Source organism: Zootoca vivipara, chromosome 6, assembly GCF_965207765.1.
Source record: "Zootoca vivipara chromosome 6, rZooViv2.hap1.1, whole genome shotgun sequence".
Taxonomy (NCBI): domain Eukaryota; kingdom Metazoa; phylum Chordata; class Lepidosauria; order Squamata; family Lacertidae; genus Zootoca; species Zootoca vivipara.
In genome coordinates this window covers 82,810,364-82,832,354 of record NC_142589.1, presented here as the reverse complement: position 1 = coordinate 82,832,354, position 21,991 = coordinate 82,810,364, and the positions used below count along the sequence as shown (strand labels likewise).

Here is a 21,991-nt window from a genome sequence, read left to right as displayed (position 1 = left end):
ATGTAGCAACAAGCGGATACAATGCAGCATCCTACTGTTTCCCCTGACGAAATCCAAGAGAGAAACAGGGGAGTCCAGGGCTCCCCCTCCAGCAGAAGGTCCTTCGCCCCTCCCTTAGGTGGGAATCCAGCTTCGCCATAGGAGGCAACACATACCCCAGGCAGACTTGGCGACTTGAATCCGGATCCTTTCAAAGGAAAAGCGCAGGGAAGCCTCGCGACTGGGGGAGGCGTAAATCATGTTCTTGTTATTTGGGGAAGCAGGTCCTTCAAAGGTGTTGGGAGTTGGAATGACAGACAAGGGGTGGGCGACAGTTTCCCCTTACTACATGACAACCACTTCTCTTTTGTGACGATGTCATGACATTTTGCTGGGGGTTCTTTCTCTTTTTCACCTTTGAACCTTCGTTGCAACAAACAAAGATCAGGTCTACTGACCGCTGTTTTGCTTCTTCAGCTTGGCTGGAGTCTCTTCTTGCTGACCGGAGGTATCGGCGGGGGACGGGGGTGGGGACGGGACGGGACGGTGTAAGGCCCGTAAACCCGATTGTTTTATTTAACACTGTTGCTCTTGCTTCCGTTTCCAAGGGAGGGAACAGCTCAGAAGCCAGCCCAGAGGGTCCCCCAAATATGTCCCCCCTGGGGGCTGCGAGATGCCCGGGGCTCCTCCTTTGCAGAAGGAGGGGGGAGCCAGGATCGCCAAGGGTTAAAAGGAAACGAGCAGGATTCCGAGAGAGGACCGGGAATAAAAGGGGGGACATGTCCTCCAGAGCAAAACCTCTCCCCGCAAAGGGGTGGGGCTGTTGCCTCTCTGCTCTGCAAATGCTGCCTCGGGGCGTCTTCTGGGATCCAGTGAGTCTGGATGCCGCATGCGGCCCAATCGCCTTCTCAATCCGGCCCACGGACGGTCCAGGAATTGGCGTGTTTTTACATGAGTAGAATGTGTCCTTTTATTTAAAATGCATCTCTGGGTTGTTTGTGGGGCATAGGAATTCGTTCATCCCCCCCCCCAAAAAAATATAGTCCGGCCCACCACATGGTGTGAGGGATGGTGGACCGGCCCCCGGCTGAAAAAGGTTGCTGACCCCTGGTCTACGGTATATCTAACAATCCAGGATAGCAGCAGGACACCGTGCTGCAATAAGGGAATTACCAGCAAAATTACCAGCTTGGAATAAGGGAGTTTCCCACAAAAAAGGGAGGGTTGACAGCTATGCCTAGGGCTTGCCAATCAGAATGTTGGTGGTTCGAATCCCTGTGACAGGGTGAGCTCCTGTTGCACAGTTCCTGCTCCTGCCCACCTAGAAGTTTGAAAGCACGTCAAAGTGCAAGTAGATAAATAGGTACCGCTCTGGCGGGAAAGTAAACGGCATTTCCGTGCGCTGCTCTGGTTCACCAGAAGCGGCTTAGTCATGCTGGCCAGTAAAGCGAGATGAGCCGGGGACAGGTCCTCCAGAGCAAAAGCTCCCCCCCCCCAAAAAAAACCCTTCCTGCAAGGGGAGGGGGTGGCTGTTGCCTCTCCGCTCTGCAAATGCTGCCTCGGGGCGCCTTCTGGGATCCAGTGAGTCTCTTTTCTCTTCCCCCTTTGGGTGCATTGGGGAGAAGCGACTGAGGTCTCCTGCCCCTTTGGATTCGTTTAGGTCCCCGCAAAAAAGGCATATCGACGCATCTGCAATGCACGAGGCTCCTCCTGGGCTCCTGAATGAAAAGAATGTGAATTTGATGTGCTCCGCCTTGCAAGGGTTAAAAGGAACTGAAATGGATTCCTAGAGAGGACAGGAAATAAGGGGGGGGACTAGGTTCTCCGGAGTAAATCCCCTCCCACCTCCCCCATTTCCTCTCTTACAGGAGGGAGGTTTTCGTCTCCTCTGCAGAATCTGGTACGTATCATCTCTCTTCCCCATAGAGCGCAGTGGGGAGAAGGGGGGAAGTCCCAGGGCTGCGGGGGAGGGTGCCGGGGGGGGGAGTCTGCTGCAACGGGACAGTGCCAATCCTGGATGTATTGGATTTAAATTGTGACCATTCTGCTCATTTGCCTTAACTAGCAGTAAACTCTGCTGGATGAAATATATAATTGCCTCTGATCCGTTTTGGGTTTTTGTGTGTGTTTGTTTTGTGTTTGTTTGTTTGTTTGTTTGTTTGCAATCCTGCATTGTCTTTCAGTTTTTACTCTGCTAACTATATGTGAGAGTTCTGCTCTGGATCAATATCGAGTGGAATTTAAATGGCATAAATGTGTTCCCAAAGATATTTGTGGGTATTCAATGAGGAGGGGCAGACCCATGAATTGGAGAAAAAGGTGGGATAGATACGCCACGAATAAAAAGGGGAACCCAGCCATTTGAGGCCAGTTTCTGAGCCATCTTCCAGGGCAGTTCCACGCAGAGGACCTTGCAACCATCCCATCTCATCCAGAGCAGGAAATCCCCTGGCCACATCCTCTCTGGGCCAAAGGGACTGTGGCTGGAGCTTCAAATGGGCACTCCTAGTCCCTGAGGCCACCTAAGCCCCCAGGGAACCTCCAAAGAACCTCCAAGCATATGTGGCTGGATGGGGGTTAAGCTATGTAACACCACCATCACCCCCTACCCATCTTTCACCCTAAGCTCCCAAGACAGATTACAATATTAAAACACAATACTGAAAGTAGCTTAAAGCCACTTACAATCACAGAATGAGGGGCAGCCCTACTTTTCTTGCTTTTGAGAGCTGTTCTTTGGTCAGGTCAGGATCTGGCTCTCAGAACAAAGAAAAAATGGACCCCATCCCAGTAGTCTGTCTTGAGAACATGGGAGATTCCACGTGCTGGAAAATGAGTCAGAAGCTGAAAAGAAATGTGCCCTGACATTTGGGGAATTAGGGACCCCCACTCTTGTCTTGAGTCCAAATTACATTGGTACAAATGCCTCACTTGTCAATTCTGACTTCATTCTTCCTATTTTAAAAAAGAAACTCTGAGTCTGGGCTGTGATTCCTGCCAAGATTTCTTGCCTAGGAAACCTTTTTCTCCTTATTGTGTATTAATTTTATAAGAGAAGAATGTATTTGCTTTTTAGGATTTGCTGGCACCTCTCATTAGGACGGGCAGAACTTGGCAAAAGACCTAGGGACTCCTTCCGATTTCTGGGAGGTGTGCTGAGAACAGAGATGGATGCGCAAGACTCATCTGGCCCTGAAGCAGGAATAGGCCTTGCAATCCAACATGGGAGCAGTGGGGGGTTCTGGGAAAACTCTGATTGGAAGATCCCAGGTGAGGAGGACACCCTTTGCTCAGATGTGCAGAGCCAGCAGTTCAGGCATTTCTGCTACCAGGAGGCCAAAGCACCCCGAGAGGTTTGCAGCCAACTCTACCACCTTTGCCGTCAGTGGCTGAAGCCAGAAAGGCACACAAAATCTCAGATGCTGGACCTGGTGATTTTGGAGCAGTTCCTGGCTGTCCTTCCTCCAGAGATGGAGAGCTGGGTGAGGGAATGTGGAGCGGAGACCAGTTCCCAGGCAGTGGCCCTGGCTGAAGGATTCCTCCTGAGTCAGGCAGAGGAGAGAAAGCAGGCAGAGCAGCAGGTGAGAGAGACTTTCCTCTAGATATTCGTAAGGGGCTCAAAACAGGAGGGAGAGTATCCCCCAATTCTCTACCGATTTCCCCATCCATTTTTTTTTGAAAGCATCAAAGGAATGATATTGGACAGCCCTAAAGTGTTTGCCTCTGCCATTCAATTTCTAATCCTTCTCCTCATTCTCTGTTTCAAATCCCTATTGCTCTTTCAGGGGAAGGATCTGTTAGCAGAAATGGGTCCGGATTCCTCTGAGATAGAAAAGACTCTGTTTGACTCCAGAGAGAGGCCTCTGGGTAAGGAGGAAGGAGTTCTTTCTTTGTTTGGCCACAAGTTGTGTATGTTGAAACTAATTTGTGAATCCGTTTAATCGTGTGTGTGTGTGTTTTTTTTGGGGGGGGAGGGAGTCACAGGCGACCAAGATCCCAGAGGAGGGTGTGTGTGTATTTTTGTACAACTAATATGTGAAATGGGTACAAACATGCACATTTATGTGGCAACTCATACTTTTTTGAAGGCCCAGCTGTAGTTTTCCTTCTGAGTGAAGCATGCACTCTTGGCTTCCCACTTACCTTTTTATTTCGCAGGAGACCGAACGATGCCAGCAAGACCTGTTTGCCCATCTTTTCTTGGTGGCGGAGGGGAAGCTGCCCCTTTGAAACCAGAGCAGGTAGGAGGAAGGAGCCATGTGGGGAGAGAGGATGTCATGGACTGGTGGGAGACAGAGGAATGGTGGGAGGAACTGCCAAGGAATGAAGGCTCAGGGCCAGGGAAGGGGTGGTGGGATGATGATGAGAGGTCAGAGGGAGAAAAGGAAGGAGACTGGGAGGAGAAGGTGTCGGTAGCTGAAGAGGCAACAGGGCTTAGTGAGCAGGGGGATTCTGTGGCAGAGAGCATTCCAGACTCAGAGGCAGAAGCTGAAGCAGGGGATGGGAGGAGAGACGCAGAGAGGGGTCTGGTTATTGTAGAGTCACGGGAGTCTCCCCACCCTCCTATGATAAGCTCTCCTCCCCCCTTGTCTCCCACAACTCAGAGAGCCAAGAAGCAGGAGGAGCAGTCTCAGATTGCCTGGGGAGAGGAGAGGAGGGGACCCCATCAGTTTCACAATGGGGCTTTCCCCCTCTCATCCGTCTGTCGTTGCCCCCCTGCACACCTTGAAGTTATCTATAGGGCATCAGGAGGATCCTCCCCACCTGGCAAGAACAGTACAGAGGGACAGAAGAAAGGCGATCCTTCCATGTGGCAAATGGGAATCTATCCACAATGAAATGTGCAGAGAAAGAATCCCATTAGAACATAAAATCAATTAAGAGGCAGAAGACAGCAGATGAAAGTGTAACTCTTGACCTTGATATTGTCTAAGAGGACAACCATTTTCTTTTAGGGTCCAATATGCTTTGAAGATGTAGCTGTCCATTTCACAGATGAGGAGTTCGTGTTGCTGGATCCTGACCAGAGAGCTCTCCATAAGGAAGTCATGGAGGAGAATTGTGAGATCTTGGACTCTCTCGGTAAGGCTTCCTCTTGGATCATCCTATCCTATCTGATTTGGCATTGAGGGCATCTCTCTATGTGACGAACCTCTGATATTTTGAAGGAGCTCAACAGCGCCACCCACAGCACCTGGGGTGCTAACACTCCCACAGACAGTCTTGGATGGAAGACTATTGACTACTTTCCCTGTGAATATTCTTCCTCCAGTTCTGCCTTTTCAAAGCATGAAACCCAGCCAGATGGGCAGGGTATAAATAATAAAATTATTATTATTATTATTATGCCTACCCCCCTCTAAGATGCCCCCCCCGTTTGCTCTGGCCTGCCTTCAGCCCCCACAGCCTCCCATCAGGGCCCCTTCACCAGGGACAGAAGCAGAGGAAGGACGTCAGGAAAGCTGCCATGGTTCCAACAGGGCTGGGAGCCATGTGGCCGGATGCACAGAAGGAGGGCGGCTGACCCCTCTCCTTCCCCCTCAGACTCCATTCATCAGCAGCCCCTGGTCCACCAGAGGCGCAAGGTGCTGAGCGGGGGGGGGGGGGAGCTCAGCTGAAGATTTTCCAGGGGAGGTAAGAGATGAGTGACATTGGAGGTGACACAGATCCCATGATTGGGCCAAACAAAATTCATCCCAGAACCTCAGGCAGTGATCCCTTTGGGAAGACCTGCCATCTAACAGTTCTTCCTGGGTCACAAGCATTGATCAGCACTGCTCCATTATTATTATGCCCACCCCCCTCCAATATGGTCCCCCATTTGCTCTGCCTGCCTGCAGCCCCCACAGCCTCCCATTAGGGCCCCTTCACGGCAGCATAAGCAGAGAAATGGCCTCGGGGCTGGGAGCCATTTGGCCAGATGCACAGGAGGAGGAGGGCTGGCCGCTCTCCTCCCCCCTCACTCTCCATTCATCAGCAGCCCCTCGTCCCCTCGTAGGGGAGGGTCACCAGAGGTGCAAGGTGCTGAGCAGCGGCTGAAATGCTCAGCTGAAGGGGAGATAAGACCATATTTTCTTCAGGCTCCTCTAAACTGCCCAGGCCTTCTTAAATGTAGGCTTCAAAGTGATTCAGGAAGTTGAAGTAGCTTCTGTCAGATGTTTTGTTTCTGTTCCTGCTTCTTTCTGCCCTTGGCTGACTAAAGAGACGAGTGACGTTGGAGTTGGCACAGATCCCATAATTGGGCCAAATAAAATCCATCCCAGAAAATAACCAGGCTTTTTGAATCTCAGGCAGTGAACCCTGTGGGAAGACCTCACATCTAACTCTCTTTAATACTTTCCCTGTCACATGCATTAATTAGCACTGCTCCATAATTTGGGGCTCCGTTGCTTCCTGAGGCTCTAATTTGTTTCTCTCTCAGTTGCAGGTGATGATGAATTGGAGATGAATATTGAGGGAGACCACGACAAAAGCCAAACAGTGGAGAAGTCGTATCCATATTCAGAGTGCGGAGAGAGCTTCAGTCAGAGTTCCCACTCCACTTTAAATCAAAGAAATCCCCTTGAGAAGAAACCCTATCGGTGCTTGGAATGTGGAAAGAGCTTCATTCAAAGATGCCTTCTCAGTGTCCATCATAGAATTCATACAGGGGAGAAGCCATATCAGTGCTCAGAATGTGGGAAAAGATTCACTCAGAGCGCCCATCTCACAACCCATCACAAAATTCATACAGGGGAGAAACCGTATCAATGCTTCGAATGTGGAAAGCGATTCATTGACAGGCGCCAGCTCACTGTCCATCACAGAATTCATACAGGGGAGAAACCCTATCAGTGCTTGGAATGTGGAAAGCGATTCATTGAAAGACGCCAGCTCACTGTCCATTACAGAATTCATACAGGGGAGAAACCCTATCAGTGCTTGGAATGTGGAAAGAAATTCAGTCAGAAAGCTAATCTCACGACCCATCAAAGAATTCATACAGGGGAGAAACGTTATCAGTGCTTGGTATGTGGAAAGAGCTTAATTGACAGACGCCAGCTCACTTTCCATCACAGAATTCATACAGGGGAGAAACCCTATCAGTGCGTAGAATGTGGAAAGAGCTTCATTGACAGACGCCAGCTCACTGACCATCAGAGAATTCATTCGGGGGAGAGGCCATATCAATGCTCAGAATGTGGAAAGACATTCACCCGGCGCACCCATCTCACAACCCATCACAGAATTCATACAGGGAGAAACCCTAACAGTGCTTGGAATGTGGAAAGAAATTCACCCGGCGCACCTATCTCACAACCCATCACAGAATTCATACAGGGGAGAAACCCTATCAGTGCTTGGAATGTGGAAAGAGCTTCATTGACAGACGCCAGCTCACTTTCCATCGCAGAATTCATACAGGGGAGAAACTCTAACAGTGCTTGGAATGTGGAAATAAATTCACCCGGTGCACCCATCTCACAACCCATCACAGAATTCATACAGGGGAGAAACCCTATCAGTGCTTGGAATGTGGAAAGAAATTCACCCGGTGCACCCATCTCACAACCCATCACAGAATTCATACAGGGAGAAACCCTAAGAGTGCTTGGAATGTGGAAAGAGATTGATTCAGAAGGTCAAACACACGATCCATCAAAGAATTCACAGTGGGGGGAAACGATTTCAGTGCCAAGAAGGTAGAGTGAGCTTCAGCCACAAGGCCCATCTTGCTTCCCATCAAATAACTCACATTGGAGGCAAACTATAATATTTTAGGAGGCTTTAGATAATATGAGGGTGAAGTTTGCAACCGGGTTCTTTGCCACATCTGGTGCCCCATAGTAATTCCTACTACGTACCCAGAACTGTGACTTGCAAGTTCTTGGCCAAGGTGTTTAATACCTTCTTCACAGTGACCTTTCTCTTGGCAGATCAAGATGAGCAGATGACAACAAAAGTTGCAAGGTTTTTAGCTGGGGCAATTAGAATAAGATCAACCATTTGACTATATACTCAAAACCCTTAGAAGTATTTTATATAACTAACTTTTTTTTTATTCTTTGTACTGTATATCGTATTGTTGTTTTATTACTATGGTCAGTGACTGACGAAAATTAAGGTTTATTCATTCATTCAATAGCTTCTTCACGTCATGCCTGGGGAGAGGAAGAAGAGTGATTTGGCGACACTGATGAGGTTGCTGTCCATGCTGAGCTTTCCTAGGAAGGACTTGGTGTAAAAAATTGTGATAGTTGATTTAACATTAGCTATTCTAGATATTGATTCTGTTTGAAGTGTCCTAGTATTAATTGCATCCAGCCTTTTAGATAGAATGCATTAGGCTTGATTTTTGTATGCCTGCATTTTGTTACCCTTATGCCACCCTCCTGCACTGTCTAAAGCTGTGGTGTGTATGTTGCCTACCACTTCCAGCCTTATCCGACCCTAGAAGGGCAGATGATGTTTTGGAAAAGAGGGAGGAGCTGAACTAGCATCTGTGTGAGAACCTCAAAGGTCTTTGACATCTTTTGGTACCAGGGAAGTAAGATAGAGGATAGAAATGTCAACAGTCCCATGGAAGTCCTGGTTGCCATGGGCATGGTGTCAAAGTGAGACATCTGAGACCCAAATGACCTGGTCATTCTGGGACACCCCAGCGTAATTTCAGAGGAGTCAATATCCGCATAGAGCCACGTGTCTCATGACCTGTGACCTTTCTTGATGCAAATGGAAGAGTATTGTGGCATTTCATGAGTCTTTGTGTGCTGTGTAATATAAGCCTTCTAATGTGCCTCCTGGCAGCCTTTTCGAACTATCCATTCTGCTGAACAACTGGTTAGCAAGGCTGTTCTATTTGAATAAACCGGGTCCCTGCAGGACGTTGAGATTGCTCTCATTCTCTTGGTTCTGAGCTTTTGTTTCAGGTGTTCCCTCGCCTGAACAGGTGATGTAGAAACAAATTCTGATCGCACGAGCAATTCACATACTTTATATTTTCCCTTCCTCTGTGAGAAGCCTAAGTCAAGGATTCCCTTTCTGCTGTCCTCCTTTGATCATTCACAATGGGCGTATGCCAAGAGGAAAGAATTGTCACCATGAGGAAACAGAGTTCCTGATTCATCGTGCATAAAGGGAGTTGGGAGGAAGAGTAGGACAAGTTTCTTTGCTTCAGGGTACTCCTCTTCTTCGTTTACAAAGTGGAGCAGTTAGGCAAACACTCTACTCCTTGCACAAGTGTATACAGAGAGAGAGAGAGAGAGAGAGAGAGAGAGAGAAGCATATTCAAAGCAACAATTGATGTGAAGGGTTGAAATTGTTGGAATGTGTTGGTTCGGGAGATCCTATGAGGCTCCTCAATGGTCGAAAGCGAAGCAATGGCACTTACACAATGGTATTTTTATTCTGTTGCAACCGGCTTCCCTATACAAGCTGCAACAGGAGCAGGAAGAGGAAGTCTGGATTTCTTACACCCCTAGGATTGTGTGTGTGGGGGGGGGTCCTAAACGCCATGGGATCCCTCATTTTGCAAGGTGAGGGGAGTTGCATTGGTGTGGGGTGCAAGAAGGTGGAAGGGTTGCAAGCGAATTCATTTCCCCAACCCACGGAGATCCCGTGGAAGATTATCTTTAGTGACATGACCATCAATTTCTTAGGATAACAATGGGGCTGGCGATTAGCTTCCCTAATCAGAGTTCTTTCTTCGGGGAGGAAGCGGATCTGTCCAGTCTAGCGCCTTCAAAGACGGAAGAAACGAGACGAAGGGAAGAGCTAAGGGCAGGAAGGGGTTTAAAGAGGGAATAGCATCTCATTTCATTGCTTCAATAAAATGTTGCATCCCAGGTACAAAGTTCCCATCCTCATTTTATTCGCTGATTGTAAGTTGGGAGAAGCAGGGTTACATAGTAGCATCTAAAGCAGCCACGTCCAACAGGTAGATCGTGGTCTACTGGTAGATCACTGGACGTCTGCGGTAGATCACTGGTAGATCATTGGCTCCCCCCAAAGAAGCCGAACAACTGTGGCTCCCCTAAAAAAGCTCAAAACCTTACCTCCTCCCTGAAAAAAACTCAACAACTTTGACCTGAACCCCCAAAAAGGGGGTAGATCACTGCCAGTTTTTAACTGTGAGTAGATCGTCGCAGCCTCTTGGGAGTTGGCCACCCCTGATCTAAATAAAGGTAGTTTCTACATAGGGATACAAAGGGTTATACAGTACACAAATTTATCAGGTTCTACGCGTCACAAGAAGAGTTACTTCATTTTGGAAAGTATCTCTGCGTGTGCTCAGAGGCGCGCGTGTGGTGCAGGGCAGAGCGAGCCCCCAGCCCTGCCTTAGGGGTGGCGGAGTCAGCTGGGGAGCCGCTGCCAGCCAGGTGCCCTAGCTGGCGAGGACGGAGCCCCCCGTGGCTACCTCCTCCTCCCGCTCGCTGGGGCTCCGCTTTTCGAGAGGCCAGCCAGGAGGGTGCTCCCCAAAAGACCCCCCTGGATGTGTGCAATCCATGTGATTCCAGAGGGAGGTAGGGAGGCTTGGGTTGCTCCACCTTGCAAGAGTTAAAAGGAACTGAGCTGCTTTCCTAGAGAGGACAGGAAATATGGGCGGGACGACGAGGTCCTCCCGAGCCAAAGCCCCTCCCTTCTCCCACCTCCCCAGGTTCCTCTTTGCAAGGGGGTGTCTTTTATTTCCTCTGCAAGAGCTGTCTAGGTGGCCCCTTCTGGCATCTGGTGAGTTTCCTCTCTTTTCTGCCATTGGGGAGAAGTGGGGCGGGGGTGTCCCAGGGCTGCAGGCGGCGGGTCCGTGGGGAGCCTGCTCAGACAAGAGGTTCTGGCCCCCTTCCTCTCTGCAAAGCCAGGGAGGCTGCAAGTAGCAGGAGGTCTTGCCCCTTTGGGGAGGGGTCACTGAGTCAGGAAGAAAAGGGCATGCAAAGGAACCCCGATGGGATTGAGGAATCAGCCACGTTCATTAGCCCAGGTGGCAGCCAGATGGAAACATTTTGAGGCAGAAATAAAAACTTGGCCTCTATGATAAAGTCCTTCCATCACGCAGTGCGCAGTTAGACCCACATAACTCCCTCCCACAGGAGGAAGGGATGACCACCAAGCGACATGACTTGAGAAGAGGATGAGGCCAATTCAGGGAGGAGAAGAGGGCTAGCGATGGCTCCTGGCCCCACAGTTTGAGTCAGCCATGCTTCTTAAGGCCAGCTGCTGGGAAGTGCAGGGGGGGAGAGTTGCCCTCAGAACAAAATAGAAAAATTCCTTCCAGTAGCACCTTAGAGACCAACTAAGTTTGACATTGGTATGTGCTTCCGTGTGCATGCACACTTCTTTAGGTACACTTAAACAGAAGTCACCAGACCCTTATATACAGGTGAAACTCAGAAAATTAGAATATCATCGAAAAGTGCACTTATTTCAGTAATGCAACTTATTATTTTTTATTTTAATTTTAATTTTTACAAATGCTTTCTTTTGGAAATCCCACAGTAATAAAACAAATAGTTACAATAATACAAAAATAAACATTGCTATTACATTTCATTAATTACATTCTCTTGAGAGTCCCATGGACTGCAAGAAGATCAAATCTATCCATTCTGAAGGAAATCAGCCCTGAGTGCTCCCTGGAAGGACAGATCCTGAAGCTGAGGCTCCAATACTTTGGCCACCTCATGAGAAGAGAAGAATCCTTGGAAAAGACCCTGATGTTGGGAAAGATTGAGGGCACTAGGAGAAGGGGACGACAGAGGACGAGATGGTTGGACAGTGTTCTCGAAGCTACGAACATGAGTTTGACCAAACTGCAGGAGACAGTGCAAGACAGGAGTGCCTGGCATGCTATGGTCCACGAAGAGTCGGACACGACTAAACGACTAAACAACAACAATTACATTCCATTTATAATTGACCTGCCTAACGACAAATAATTACAATTACAACAAATAAAGGCTTGACATATCTTGCTTTGCATGGCATGCATCTTATCTCATATATTGGTTTCACCTTTTAAGTTGCGTTACTGAAATAAACGTACTTTTCGATGATATTCTGATTTTCTGAGTTTCACCTGTATAGTGAGAGGGTGGGGAGGGGTATTACTCAGAAGGGTGGTGGGGATGGGTGATTGGCTGATAGGTGTGGTAAAAACAAAGACAGTAGTCTGTCTTGAGAACATGGGAGATTCCAAGCGCTTGAAATCCGAGTCTGGGCTGTGATTCCTGCTAAGACTCATCCATGCTTGCCCAGGGAACATTTCTCTTCTTCTGACTGTGTATCAATCTTGTAGTAGAAGAATGCATTTGCTTTAAAGGATTATCTGGCATCTGACAGACAGAACTTGGCAGAAGACCTAGAGGCTCCTTCTGATCTCTTGGGAGGTGTCCTGAGAACAGAGATGGATGAGCAGGACTCAGCTGGCCCTGAAGCAGGAATAGGCCTTGCAATCCAACATGGGAGCAGTGGGGGATTCTGGGGAAACTCTGCGAAGAAGAACCTGGTTGAGGAGGACACCCTCTGCTCAGATGTGCAGAGTAAGCAGTTCAGGCAGTTCTGCTACCAGGAGGCCAAAGGACCCCGAGAGGTTTGCAGCCGACTCTACTGCTTAGTCCATCAATGGCTAAAGCCAGAAAGGCACACGAAAGCTGAGATGCTGGACCTGGTGATCTTGGAGCAGTTCCTGGCTGCCCTTCCTCCAGATCTGGAGAGCTGGGTGAGGGAATGTGGAGCGGAGACCAGTTCCCAGGCAGTGGCCCTGGCCGAAGGATTCCTCCTGAGTCAGGCAGAAGAGAGAAGGCAGGCAGAGCAGCAGGTGAGAGAGACTTTCCTGTGGATACTCCCAAGGTCATGGGTAGGCAAATTAATCACCTTCTAAATCTGCCCCACGGACGGTCCAGGAATCAGCGTGTTTTTACATGAATAGAATGTGTCCTTTTATTTAAAATGCATCTCTGGGTTATTGGGGGGGGGAGCTGCCTGGTGTTTTTACATGACTAGAATGTGTGCTTTTATTTAAAATGCATCTCTGGGTTATTTGTGGAGCCTGCCTGGTGTTTTTACATGAGTAGAATGTGTGCTTTTATTTAAAATGCATCTCTGGGTTATTTGTGGGGCCTGCCTGGTGTTTTTACATGAGTAGAATGTGTGCTTTTATCTAAAACGCATCTCTGGGTTATTTGTGGGGCATAGGAATTCATTCTCTTTTTTCCCCCACCAAAATATAGTCTGCCCCATCACAAAGTTTGAGATACAGTGGACCGGCCCCCTGCTGAAAAAAGTTTGCTGACCCCTGCTCAAGGGGCTCAAAAATGAGGGGGTGTATCCCCCAATGCTCTACTAATTTGCCCATCCTTTTTTGAAAAGCATCCAAGGAATGATATCAAACACCCCTAGAGTGTTTGTGTCAGCTGCTCCTTTTCTAATTCTTCTCCCCACTCTCTCTTTTGAATCCTTGTTGCTCTTTCAGGGGAAGGGTCTTTTTGCAGAAATCGATCTTAATTCCTCTGAGGCAGAGAAGACTCTGTTGGACTCCAGAGAGAGGCCTCTGGGTAAGGGGGAAGGAGTTTTTTCTCTGTTTGGTCACATTTTGTGGATTTTGTAGCTAATCCATGAATTCTTTTCATCTTTGGGGGGGGGGAGTCACAGGGGACCAAGAGCCCAGAGGAGGAGGGGGTGTATTTTTCCACAACTAATATGTTAAAAGGGTACAAACGTCCCCATTTACGTGGCAACTCATACTTGTTTGAAGGCCCAGCTGTAGTTTTCCTTCTGAGTGAAGCATGCACTCTTGGCTTCCCACTTACCTTTTTCTTTCGCAGGAGACCGCACGATGCCAGCAAGACCTGTTTGTCCATCTTTTATTGGTGGAGGAGGGGAAGCTGCCCCTGGTGAACCAGAGCAGGTAGGAGGAAGGAGCCAGGCGGGGCGAGAGGATGTAATGGACTGTGTGTGGGGGGGGTGAACCGTCAAGGAACGAATGCTCAGGCCAGGGGAGTGGTGTGGGGATGATGATGAGAGGTCAGAGGGAGCAGGCTGGGAGGAGAAGGTGTCGGTAGCTGAAGAGGCAACAGGGCTTAGTGAGCAGGGGGAGTCTATGGCAGAGAGCAGTGCAGACACAGGGGCAGCAGCTGAAGTAGAAGATGAGAGGCAGAGATGGGTCTGGTTGTTGTAGATGCATGGGAGTCTCCCCAACCTCCTGTGATAAGCTCTCCTCCCCCCTTGTCTCCCACAACCCAGAGAACCAAGAAGCAGGAGGAGCAGTCTCAGATTATGAGGGAAGTGCCCTGGTGAGGAGGGGAGTTTGGCAGCTGGGGGAAGGCAGGGACCTTCAGGCTCTGCAACTCTTTCATGGAGGCAAGACCTACCGAGAAGTGTTCCTGTGCCCAGTAGGCTTCTTCTAATAAAGAGTAAACTTCACCTACAGCGAGTGAGGCAAGGGGGTTGGGGCAGCCAGAGTTGCTCTGGGCGCAAACAATTAAATGTCATTCAGTGAGGTTTATGTGCTGAGAACAAGGAACTGCCACCTCACCTTCCGAATGTCACTAATTTTATTTATCAACCACTGAGGTTTTATTTCTGGATTGAATGTTAAAATAGACTTCTAAGCAGTTTACACACTATACCAAACAGTGGCCAGGCTTCACTTCATCATTCATACAATGGGGCTCCCCCCCTCTCCTCCCTCTCTGTGTGCCCCCATGTGACCTTGAAGTTGGCTGGGGGGCATCTGCAGGTCTGTCTCTCCCCCCACTCACCCCTGACTGAAACCAGGGAGAGGAGAGAAAGGATGCTTCCATGTGGCAAACAGGAAAGCTTGGGAAAACCATGATCTGGAGAAGATGAGGTTCTTTATGTCCTTCATTAAAATAAATAATAAAAGGGTTCCATTAAGAAATTAAAATATGCATCCATAATCAAATTGTGCAGCAAAACAAACCCATTAAAACAGAACATTAAGAGGCAGAAAACAACAGAGTAAAGTGTAACAGATCACCTTTATCTTGTCTAAGAGCACAGCCTTTTTCTTTTTCTGTTAGGATCCCGTGAGCTTTGAAGATGTGGCTGTCTATATCACAGATGGGGAGTGGGTGTTGCTGGATCCTGACCAGAGAGCTCTGCATCAGGAGGTCATGGAGGAGAATCGTTGGATCTTGGATTCTCTCGGTGAGGCTCCCTGTTAGATCATGCTTTGTAATTCAAGGCTCTATGTGACAAAACTCTGATATTTTGATGGGGCTCAACAGCGCCACAGACCTGGGATGCTAACACTCTCACAGCAAACCTTGGATGGATGGCTATGGATTTCCCTTGTGAATATTCTTCCTCCTATTCTGCCTTTGCAAAACATGGACAGGCTCCTCTAAACTGCCCAGGTCTTCTTAAATGTAGGCTTCAGATTGGTTTGGAAAGTAGAAGTAGGTACTGTCGGATCCCATGATTGGGCCTAATAAAATCCATCCCAGAAAAGAGCAAGGTTTTTTGAATTTCAGGCAGTGAACCTATAGGTAGGCCTCACATCTTCTTGGTCGTGGCAGGTAAAAGTAAAGGCAAATGACCCCTGGACTGTTAAGTCCCGTCAAAGGCAACTATGGAGTGCGGCGCTCATCTAGCTTTCAGGCCAAGGGAACTGGCATTTGTCCACAGACAGCTCATGTGGCCAGCAGGACTAAACCACATCTGGTGCAACAGAATACCATTATGGAAGCTGTGTAACACCCCCCCCCCTTTCAGATGTCAAGGAGATATAGGACTACACAAATATTAGAAGACCAAAGGCAGCCCTATATCGGGAAGTTTTTAATTCTTGATGTTCTACTATGTTTTTATATATGCTTCAAGCTGCCCAGAGTGACTGGGAAAAGCCAGCCGGATGGGTGGGGTATAAATAATAACATTACTATTACTATTATTATCTAATTCCCTTCACTTCTTTCTCTGTCATAAGCATTAATTGGCATTACTCCATTATTTGGGGCTGCATTTATTCCTGAGGCTCTAATCTGTTTGTCACTTAGTTGCAGGTTGTGGTGAAATGGAAATGAAGAACGAGGGAGGCCACGAGAAAAGCCACACAGTGGAGGTGCCAAATCCATATTCAGTGTGTGGAGAGAGCTTCAGTCAGAGCTCCCATTCCACTTCCCATCAAATAAATCCCATCTGGAATAAAACCTATCAGTGCTTGGAATGTGGAAAGAGCTTCAGTCGAAAAGACAGTTTTACTTCCCATCATAGAAATCATACAGGAGAAAAACCATATCAGTGCTTGGAATGTGGAAAGAGCTTCAGTCGAAAGGACCTTTTCACTAGACACCAGAGAATTCATACAGGGGAGACACCATATCATTGCTTGCAATGTGGAAAGAGCTTCATTCAAAAAGGCCAGCTCACTGTCCATCAAAGAATTCATACAGGGGAGAAACCCTATCAGTGCCTGGAATGTGGAAAGAAATTCACTCAGAGCACCCATCTCACAACCCATCACAGAATTCATACAGGGGAGAAACCCTTTCAGTGCTTGGAATGTGGAAAGAGCTTCATTGACAGACGCCAGCTCACTGACCATCAGAGAATTCATTCGGGGGAGAAACCATATCAATGCTTGGAATGTGGAAAGAGATTCATTGACAGACACCAGCTCACTGACCATAAGAGAATTCATTCGGGGGAGAAACCCCACCTGTGCTTGGAATGTGGAAAGAGCTTCATTAGCAAAAGCAAGTTTACTGTTCATCAGAGAATTCATACAGGGGAAAAACCATATCAGTGCTTAGAATGTGGAAAGAGCTTCGTTCAAAGAGCTCACCTCATGGGCCATCAAAGAATTCATACAGGAGAGAAACCTTATCAATGCCAAGAGTGTGGTAAGAACTTCAGTCGAAAGGACAGTTTCACTTCCCATCTGCAAATTCATACAGGGGATAAACCTTATCAGTGTTTAGAATGTGGGAAAAGCTTCAGTCGCAGCAGCCAACTCAATCCCCATCACAGAATTCATAGGGGGGAGAAACCCTATAAGTGCTCAGAATGTGGAAAGAGCTTCAGAACCAAAAGCCAGCTTACCATCCATCAAAGAATTCATACAGGAGAGAAACCCTATCAGTGCCAAGAGTGTGGCATGAACTTCAGAAGAAAGGACAGTTTCACTTCCCATCTGCAAATTCATACAGAGGAGAAACCCTTTCAGTGCTTGGAATATGGAAAGAGCTTCAGTCAGGGCTCCCATCTCACTTTCCATCAAAGATTTCATTCAGGGGAGAAACCATATCAAGGCTTGGAATGAGGAAAGAGCTTCAGTCTCAAAAGAAAGGATGAATTCACTTCCCATCAGAGAATTAATACAGGGGAGAAATAATAATTAATTAAAAATTAGAAATAAAAATTATTATTTATACCCCACCCACCTGGCTGTCTTTCCTCAGCCCTATCACTGCTTGGAATGTGGAAAGATCTTCAATCTCAGCAGCCAGCTTACTGTTCATCAAATAATTCATACAGGCCAGAGGCCATATCAGTGCTTGGAATGTGGAAAGAGATTCATTGAGAAGGCCAAACTCATGATCCATCCAAGAATTCACAGCAGGGGGAAGCAATTTCAGTGTCAAAAATGTGGAAAGAGCTTCAGCCACAGGGTCCATCTCACTTCCCATCAATGAATTCACATTGGGGGCAATCTATAGTAGTGGCTGTATACAGATTTAATTTTAGGAGACATTAGTTAGTATGAGGTAATGATTGCAGCTGGGTTCTTTGCCATATCTGGTGCCTCATAGTAATTCCTACTATGTACCCAGAAATGTGACTTGCAAAATAAACAAAATCATTCCGGTAGCACCTTAGAGACCAACTAAGTTTGTCATTGGTATGAGCTTTTGTGTGCATGCACACTTCTTCAGATACCTTCAGATTCCGATGACAAACTTAGTTGGTCTCTAAGGTGCTACTGGAAGGAAATTTTTTATTTTGTTTCGACTACGGCAGACCAACACGGCTACCTACCTGTAACTGTGACTTGCAAGTTCTTGGCCAAGGTGTTTAATACCTTCTTCACAGTGTCCTTTCTCTTGGCAGATCAAGATGAGCAGATGACAACAAAGGTTGCAAGGTTTTTAGCTGGGGCAATTAGAATAAGTTCCACCATTTGATTATTGACTCAAAACCCTGAATAGTATTTTATGTAACTGACTTTTTATTTTTATTCTTTGTATATCGTATTGTGGTTTTATTGGTATGGCGGGTGAGTGCCGCAAATTAAGGTTGACACATTCATTCAATAGCTTCTTCATGTCATGCCTGGGGAGAGGAAGAAGAGTGATTTGGTGACACTGATAAGGCTGCTGTGCATGTTGACCTTTCTTTTAAAAAAAAATTATCGAAATTTTATTTACAACATGACACATACCCCAATACACAAATCCACTGTCATTAAGCATAAACTTAACATACAATAAACATAACATACAACAATACAAATAACCAAATAAAAAATTTCCTTTATCCTGTGTCTCGCCTCCTTATTTACTTCTTATCACCTGTTTCCTTTTATGTATAATTATTAAGCTTTTTCTAATTATATCTTTATGATCTACAAAAAGAAAAAAGGAGAAAAAGTAAAAAGTCTTCCTGTTAATTCCTTGTGCTTATACTTCTAATAATGAATGTACATAATTCAATACTCATTCTTTACATTACTTATCAACTACACTCAGAAATCATTACCATTTTAAATATATTCTCTCTGATATTATAATTTGCAGTAAATTTCAATGTCACCTTCCATAATTTTTCCAATTCTGTCATCATGATAGGATGTCCTATATCTTGAGCCCATCTTATCATAGAAGCCTTTACTTCTTCTTCCATAACCTCATAATCTAAAAGAAGTCTATACATACTTGATATTATCTTAGTTTTCTTATTTAATAACTCTTTTTCCAATTTAGAGGCATCACTATCAAATCCAATTTGTTTATCTTGTTTATACTTTTCGAACAGTTAATCATAATCTAACCTGCTAGTAAAATGCTCTTTTGTATCCTTGTATTTTTTAAGTTTTAGTTGACCATTTTCTTCTATTAATAATTCCGTATATGTTACCCATTTTGTTGTCATATTTTTCTTTTTAACTGCAATTGCTTCCAGCCAGTGGTGATAGCCATTTTGGGGTTTTTGGCTCAATATATTTTTTATATTTATCCCACACCTCATATAAAGCCCTCCTTATGATGTGATCAATGAAGTTCTTATGCACCCTGGTTTTACGATAATAAAGATACGCATGCCACCCGAAATGGGTGTCATGTACTTCCAAATCCAAGACTTCTGGATTTTTCAATAGGCACCAGTCTTTCAACTATGACAAACATGAGGCCTCATAATACAATTTCAAGTCTGGAAGGCCATATCCTCCTCTTTCGGTAATATCTATCAAGATCTTATGCTGTCCTCTTGGTCTTTTCCCCATCTATATAAACTTTGAAACTTCTTTCTGCCATTTTTCTATGCATCTGGATTTTCCTATAATTGGAATGCTTTGAAATAAAAAGAGTAAAGCTGTGATGTGTACATTGCCTACCACTTCCAGCCTTATTTGACCCTAGAAGGGCAGATGATGTTTTGGGAAAGAGGTATATGTTGAGCTAGCATCCATGTGAGAACTGGCATCTCCCCTCAAAGGTCTTTGACATATTTTGGTACCAGGGAAGTAAGATAGGGGATAGGAATGTCTACAGCCCCACCATGGGCCTGATTGCCAAGGGAACAGCCCAACGTATGAGACCCAAATGACTTGGGCACTCTGGGACACCCCAAGGTAATTTCAGAGGAGTTGATATTCGCATGGAACCACGTCTCCCATGACCTGTGACCTTTCTTGATGTAAGTACCATAAAAGAGTATTGTGGCATTTTATGAGTCTTTGTGTGCTGTGTATATAATCCGTCTTCTAATGTGCCTCCTGGCAGCCTTTTCAAATCAGCCGCTCTTCTGAACAACTGGTTAGCGGCTGATTTGAAAAGGCTGCCAGGAGGCACATATTGCAATAGTTTCAATAAACCGGGTACCTGCGGGACTCTGAGATTGCTCTCATTCTCTTGGTCCCGTGTTTATATTTCAGGTGTTCCCTCACCTGGGTAACAAACTCCTGGTGTAGAAGTAAATTCTTACCACACAAGCAATTAACGTACTTTCTTATTTCTATAGCTATTAAATTTGTATAGTGCCCTTGATCTGAAGATGCCACGGTGGTTCTCAGCATGATTGGGGGGGGGGGTTCCCCCAGTGCTTCCTCTTCCAGCGCCTCCAAGCTGCAAATTGATGGTGCTCCTTGTTTTCTCCTGCTCTGGAGGGTGGGATCTGAACCAATGGCTTCAAGATAACAGGAATGGAGATTCTGATTTAAGTTCAGGAAGATCTCTCTGACAGTAAGAAGAGTGGAACAGTCTTTGTCAGAAGGTGGTGGCCTCTTCTTCATGGGAGGTTTGTAAGCAGATGTTGGGTGGCCATCTCTCATTGACTTGAGATTCCTGCATTGCAGGGGGTTGGACTAGATGTCCTTTGAGGTACCCAACTTATATTTGTGTATCTGGCTCTTCCTTCCCAAGTTCAGAAATTTACCTATATTTGTGCATCTGGCTCTTCCTTCCCAAGTTCAGAAATTTACATACATCCCTATTGAAAATCCTTTCTTTAGCTTGTGCCCAGGTCTCCAATCTGTTCAACTCATATTGAATCTCGATTCTGTCTTCTGTGGCATTAGCCACCCCTCCCATTTTAGTGTCATCTGCAAATTTGATGAGTGTCCCCTCACGGATTGTCAAACAAAGACACCAGCCAGGAATATAGGAGCAAAACAGCAGCCTGTAGGCCTCGTCTTCATTTAAAAGACTGTTGCAACAGGACTTCCAGCATACATCATAGATACATCATGCATATGTCACAAACGGGGAGGTGTTTTCTTGGCAGAAACCAGTTCATCCCTCCCTTGCCCTCCACCTCACACCCATCAAATGATACAAAGGAAATATCTACGAGTTCCTGGGTGGGTTTCCCCCGTCAGGTAATCACACTTCTTTGTCCTGATCTACTCCATTCCTGGATGGTCTGCTATTGTTCATGGGACTACTACCTGTCTGGCACCCTTTTGCCAGGATGCCAGTAATTATCTCTTGTTCAAGAGGCTGCCGAGTACGAGATCTCAGGTTTCAGGGATTATGGCTGTCTTGTTTCTGAAGTTCCCCCTTCGGGAGCCATTTGTTCCCTGAGTAAAATGAAGTTGGAATGGTGTCCATCCAACACAGGGCTGATTTTATATGAAGGTTTTGCTGCCTAAGGGAAGGTGAGTACTGTGTAAGGTAAAAAGGTAAAGGACCCCTGGACGGTTAAGTTCAGTCAAAGGCGACTAGGGGGTTGCGGCGCTCATCTCGCTTTCAGGGGCGTTTGTCCACAGACAGCTGTTGAAAGAAAAAACTGCTCCTTTCCCCTGATGGGTTACCCAAGAGCCCATATAGAGTCCTTAAGGGGGTTCTCTATTGGTAGGAGAAAATAACAGAAGCCAACCAGAGAATATTGAGAAGCAAAGCAGCTAGTAAGCCTGATCTTTATTACGGCAAGTCTGTTCTTGGTATGAGCTTTCGTGCGACGCAGGCACGCAATTTGAATGGCAATGCCCCTCAACTTTGGGGTTTCTGGCCCCCTCAAATATTTTATTGTGTGGCTGAACACCCCTCCCCTTCTCCCCAATGCACCCTAAGCAGGAGGAGAGAGGAGACTCACCGGATCTGAGTGTTCAGCATATCCCAGGAAGAGCTTCATGCAGACTTTGCCACCTCCCTGGAGATGCCTAGGATGACTGGCAATCAGGAAGAGAAGAGAACAGGAGAGTAGGAAGGCACCTCCAAGGACATCTAGTCCAACCCCCTGCAATGCATGAATCTCAACTCAATGGCAGAGGACCATCCAAGATCCAACCACTGCTTTAAAACCCCCTTCTGAGGGAGCCTGATGCACAGTTCAACTCGTCATGCTGTCAGAATGTTTT

The 21,991-nt window shown here is 46.6% G+C and overlaps 1 protein-coding gene across 1 annotated transcript; it reads left to right on the top strand.

Moving 5' to 3' along the window:
* The first annotated feature begins 1,741 nt into the window (after nucleotides 1-1,741).
* On the top strand, nucleotides 1,742-17,761 carry LOC118086638 (uncharacterized). The gene is made up of 9 exons (XM_088671265.1): nucleotides 1,742-1,879; nucleotides 3,056-3,560; nucleotides 3,765-3,846; nucleotides 4,138-4,220; nucleotides 4,935-5,061; nucleotides 6,401-7,242; nucleotides 7,305-7,392; nucleotides 16,125-17,224; nucleotides 17,385-17,761. Exons 2-9 carry the CDS (start codon nucleotides 3,147-3,149, stop codon nucleotides 17,607-17,609), a joined length of 2,961 nt encoding a protein of 986 aa, XP_088527391.1. The 5' UTR covers nucleotides 1,742-1,879; nucleotides 3,056-3,146; the 3' UTR covers nucleotides 17,610-17,761.
* The last annotated feature ends 4,230 nt before the right edge of the window (nucleotides 17,762-21,991 follow it).

Excerpts from the sequence above, each read along its gene's own strand:
- LOC118086638 (XM_088671265.1), top strand. The coding sequence starts at position 3,147 with ATGGATGCGCAAGACTCATCTGGCCCTGAAGCAGGAATAGGCCTTGCA. Across the intron at positions 5,062-6,400 it reads TGAGATCTTGGACTCTCTCG|TTGCAGGTGATGATGAATTG; the intron begins GTAAGGCTTCCT and ends TTTCTCTCTCAG. Across the intron at positions 7,243-7,304 it reads ACCCTAACAGTGCTTGGAAT|AAACCCTATCAGTGCTTGGA; the intron begins GTGGAAAGAAAT and ends CATACAGGGGAG.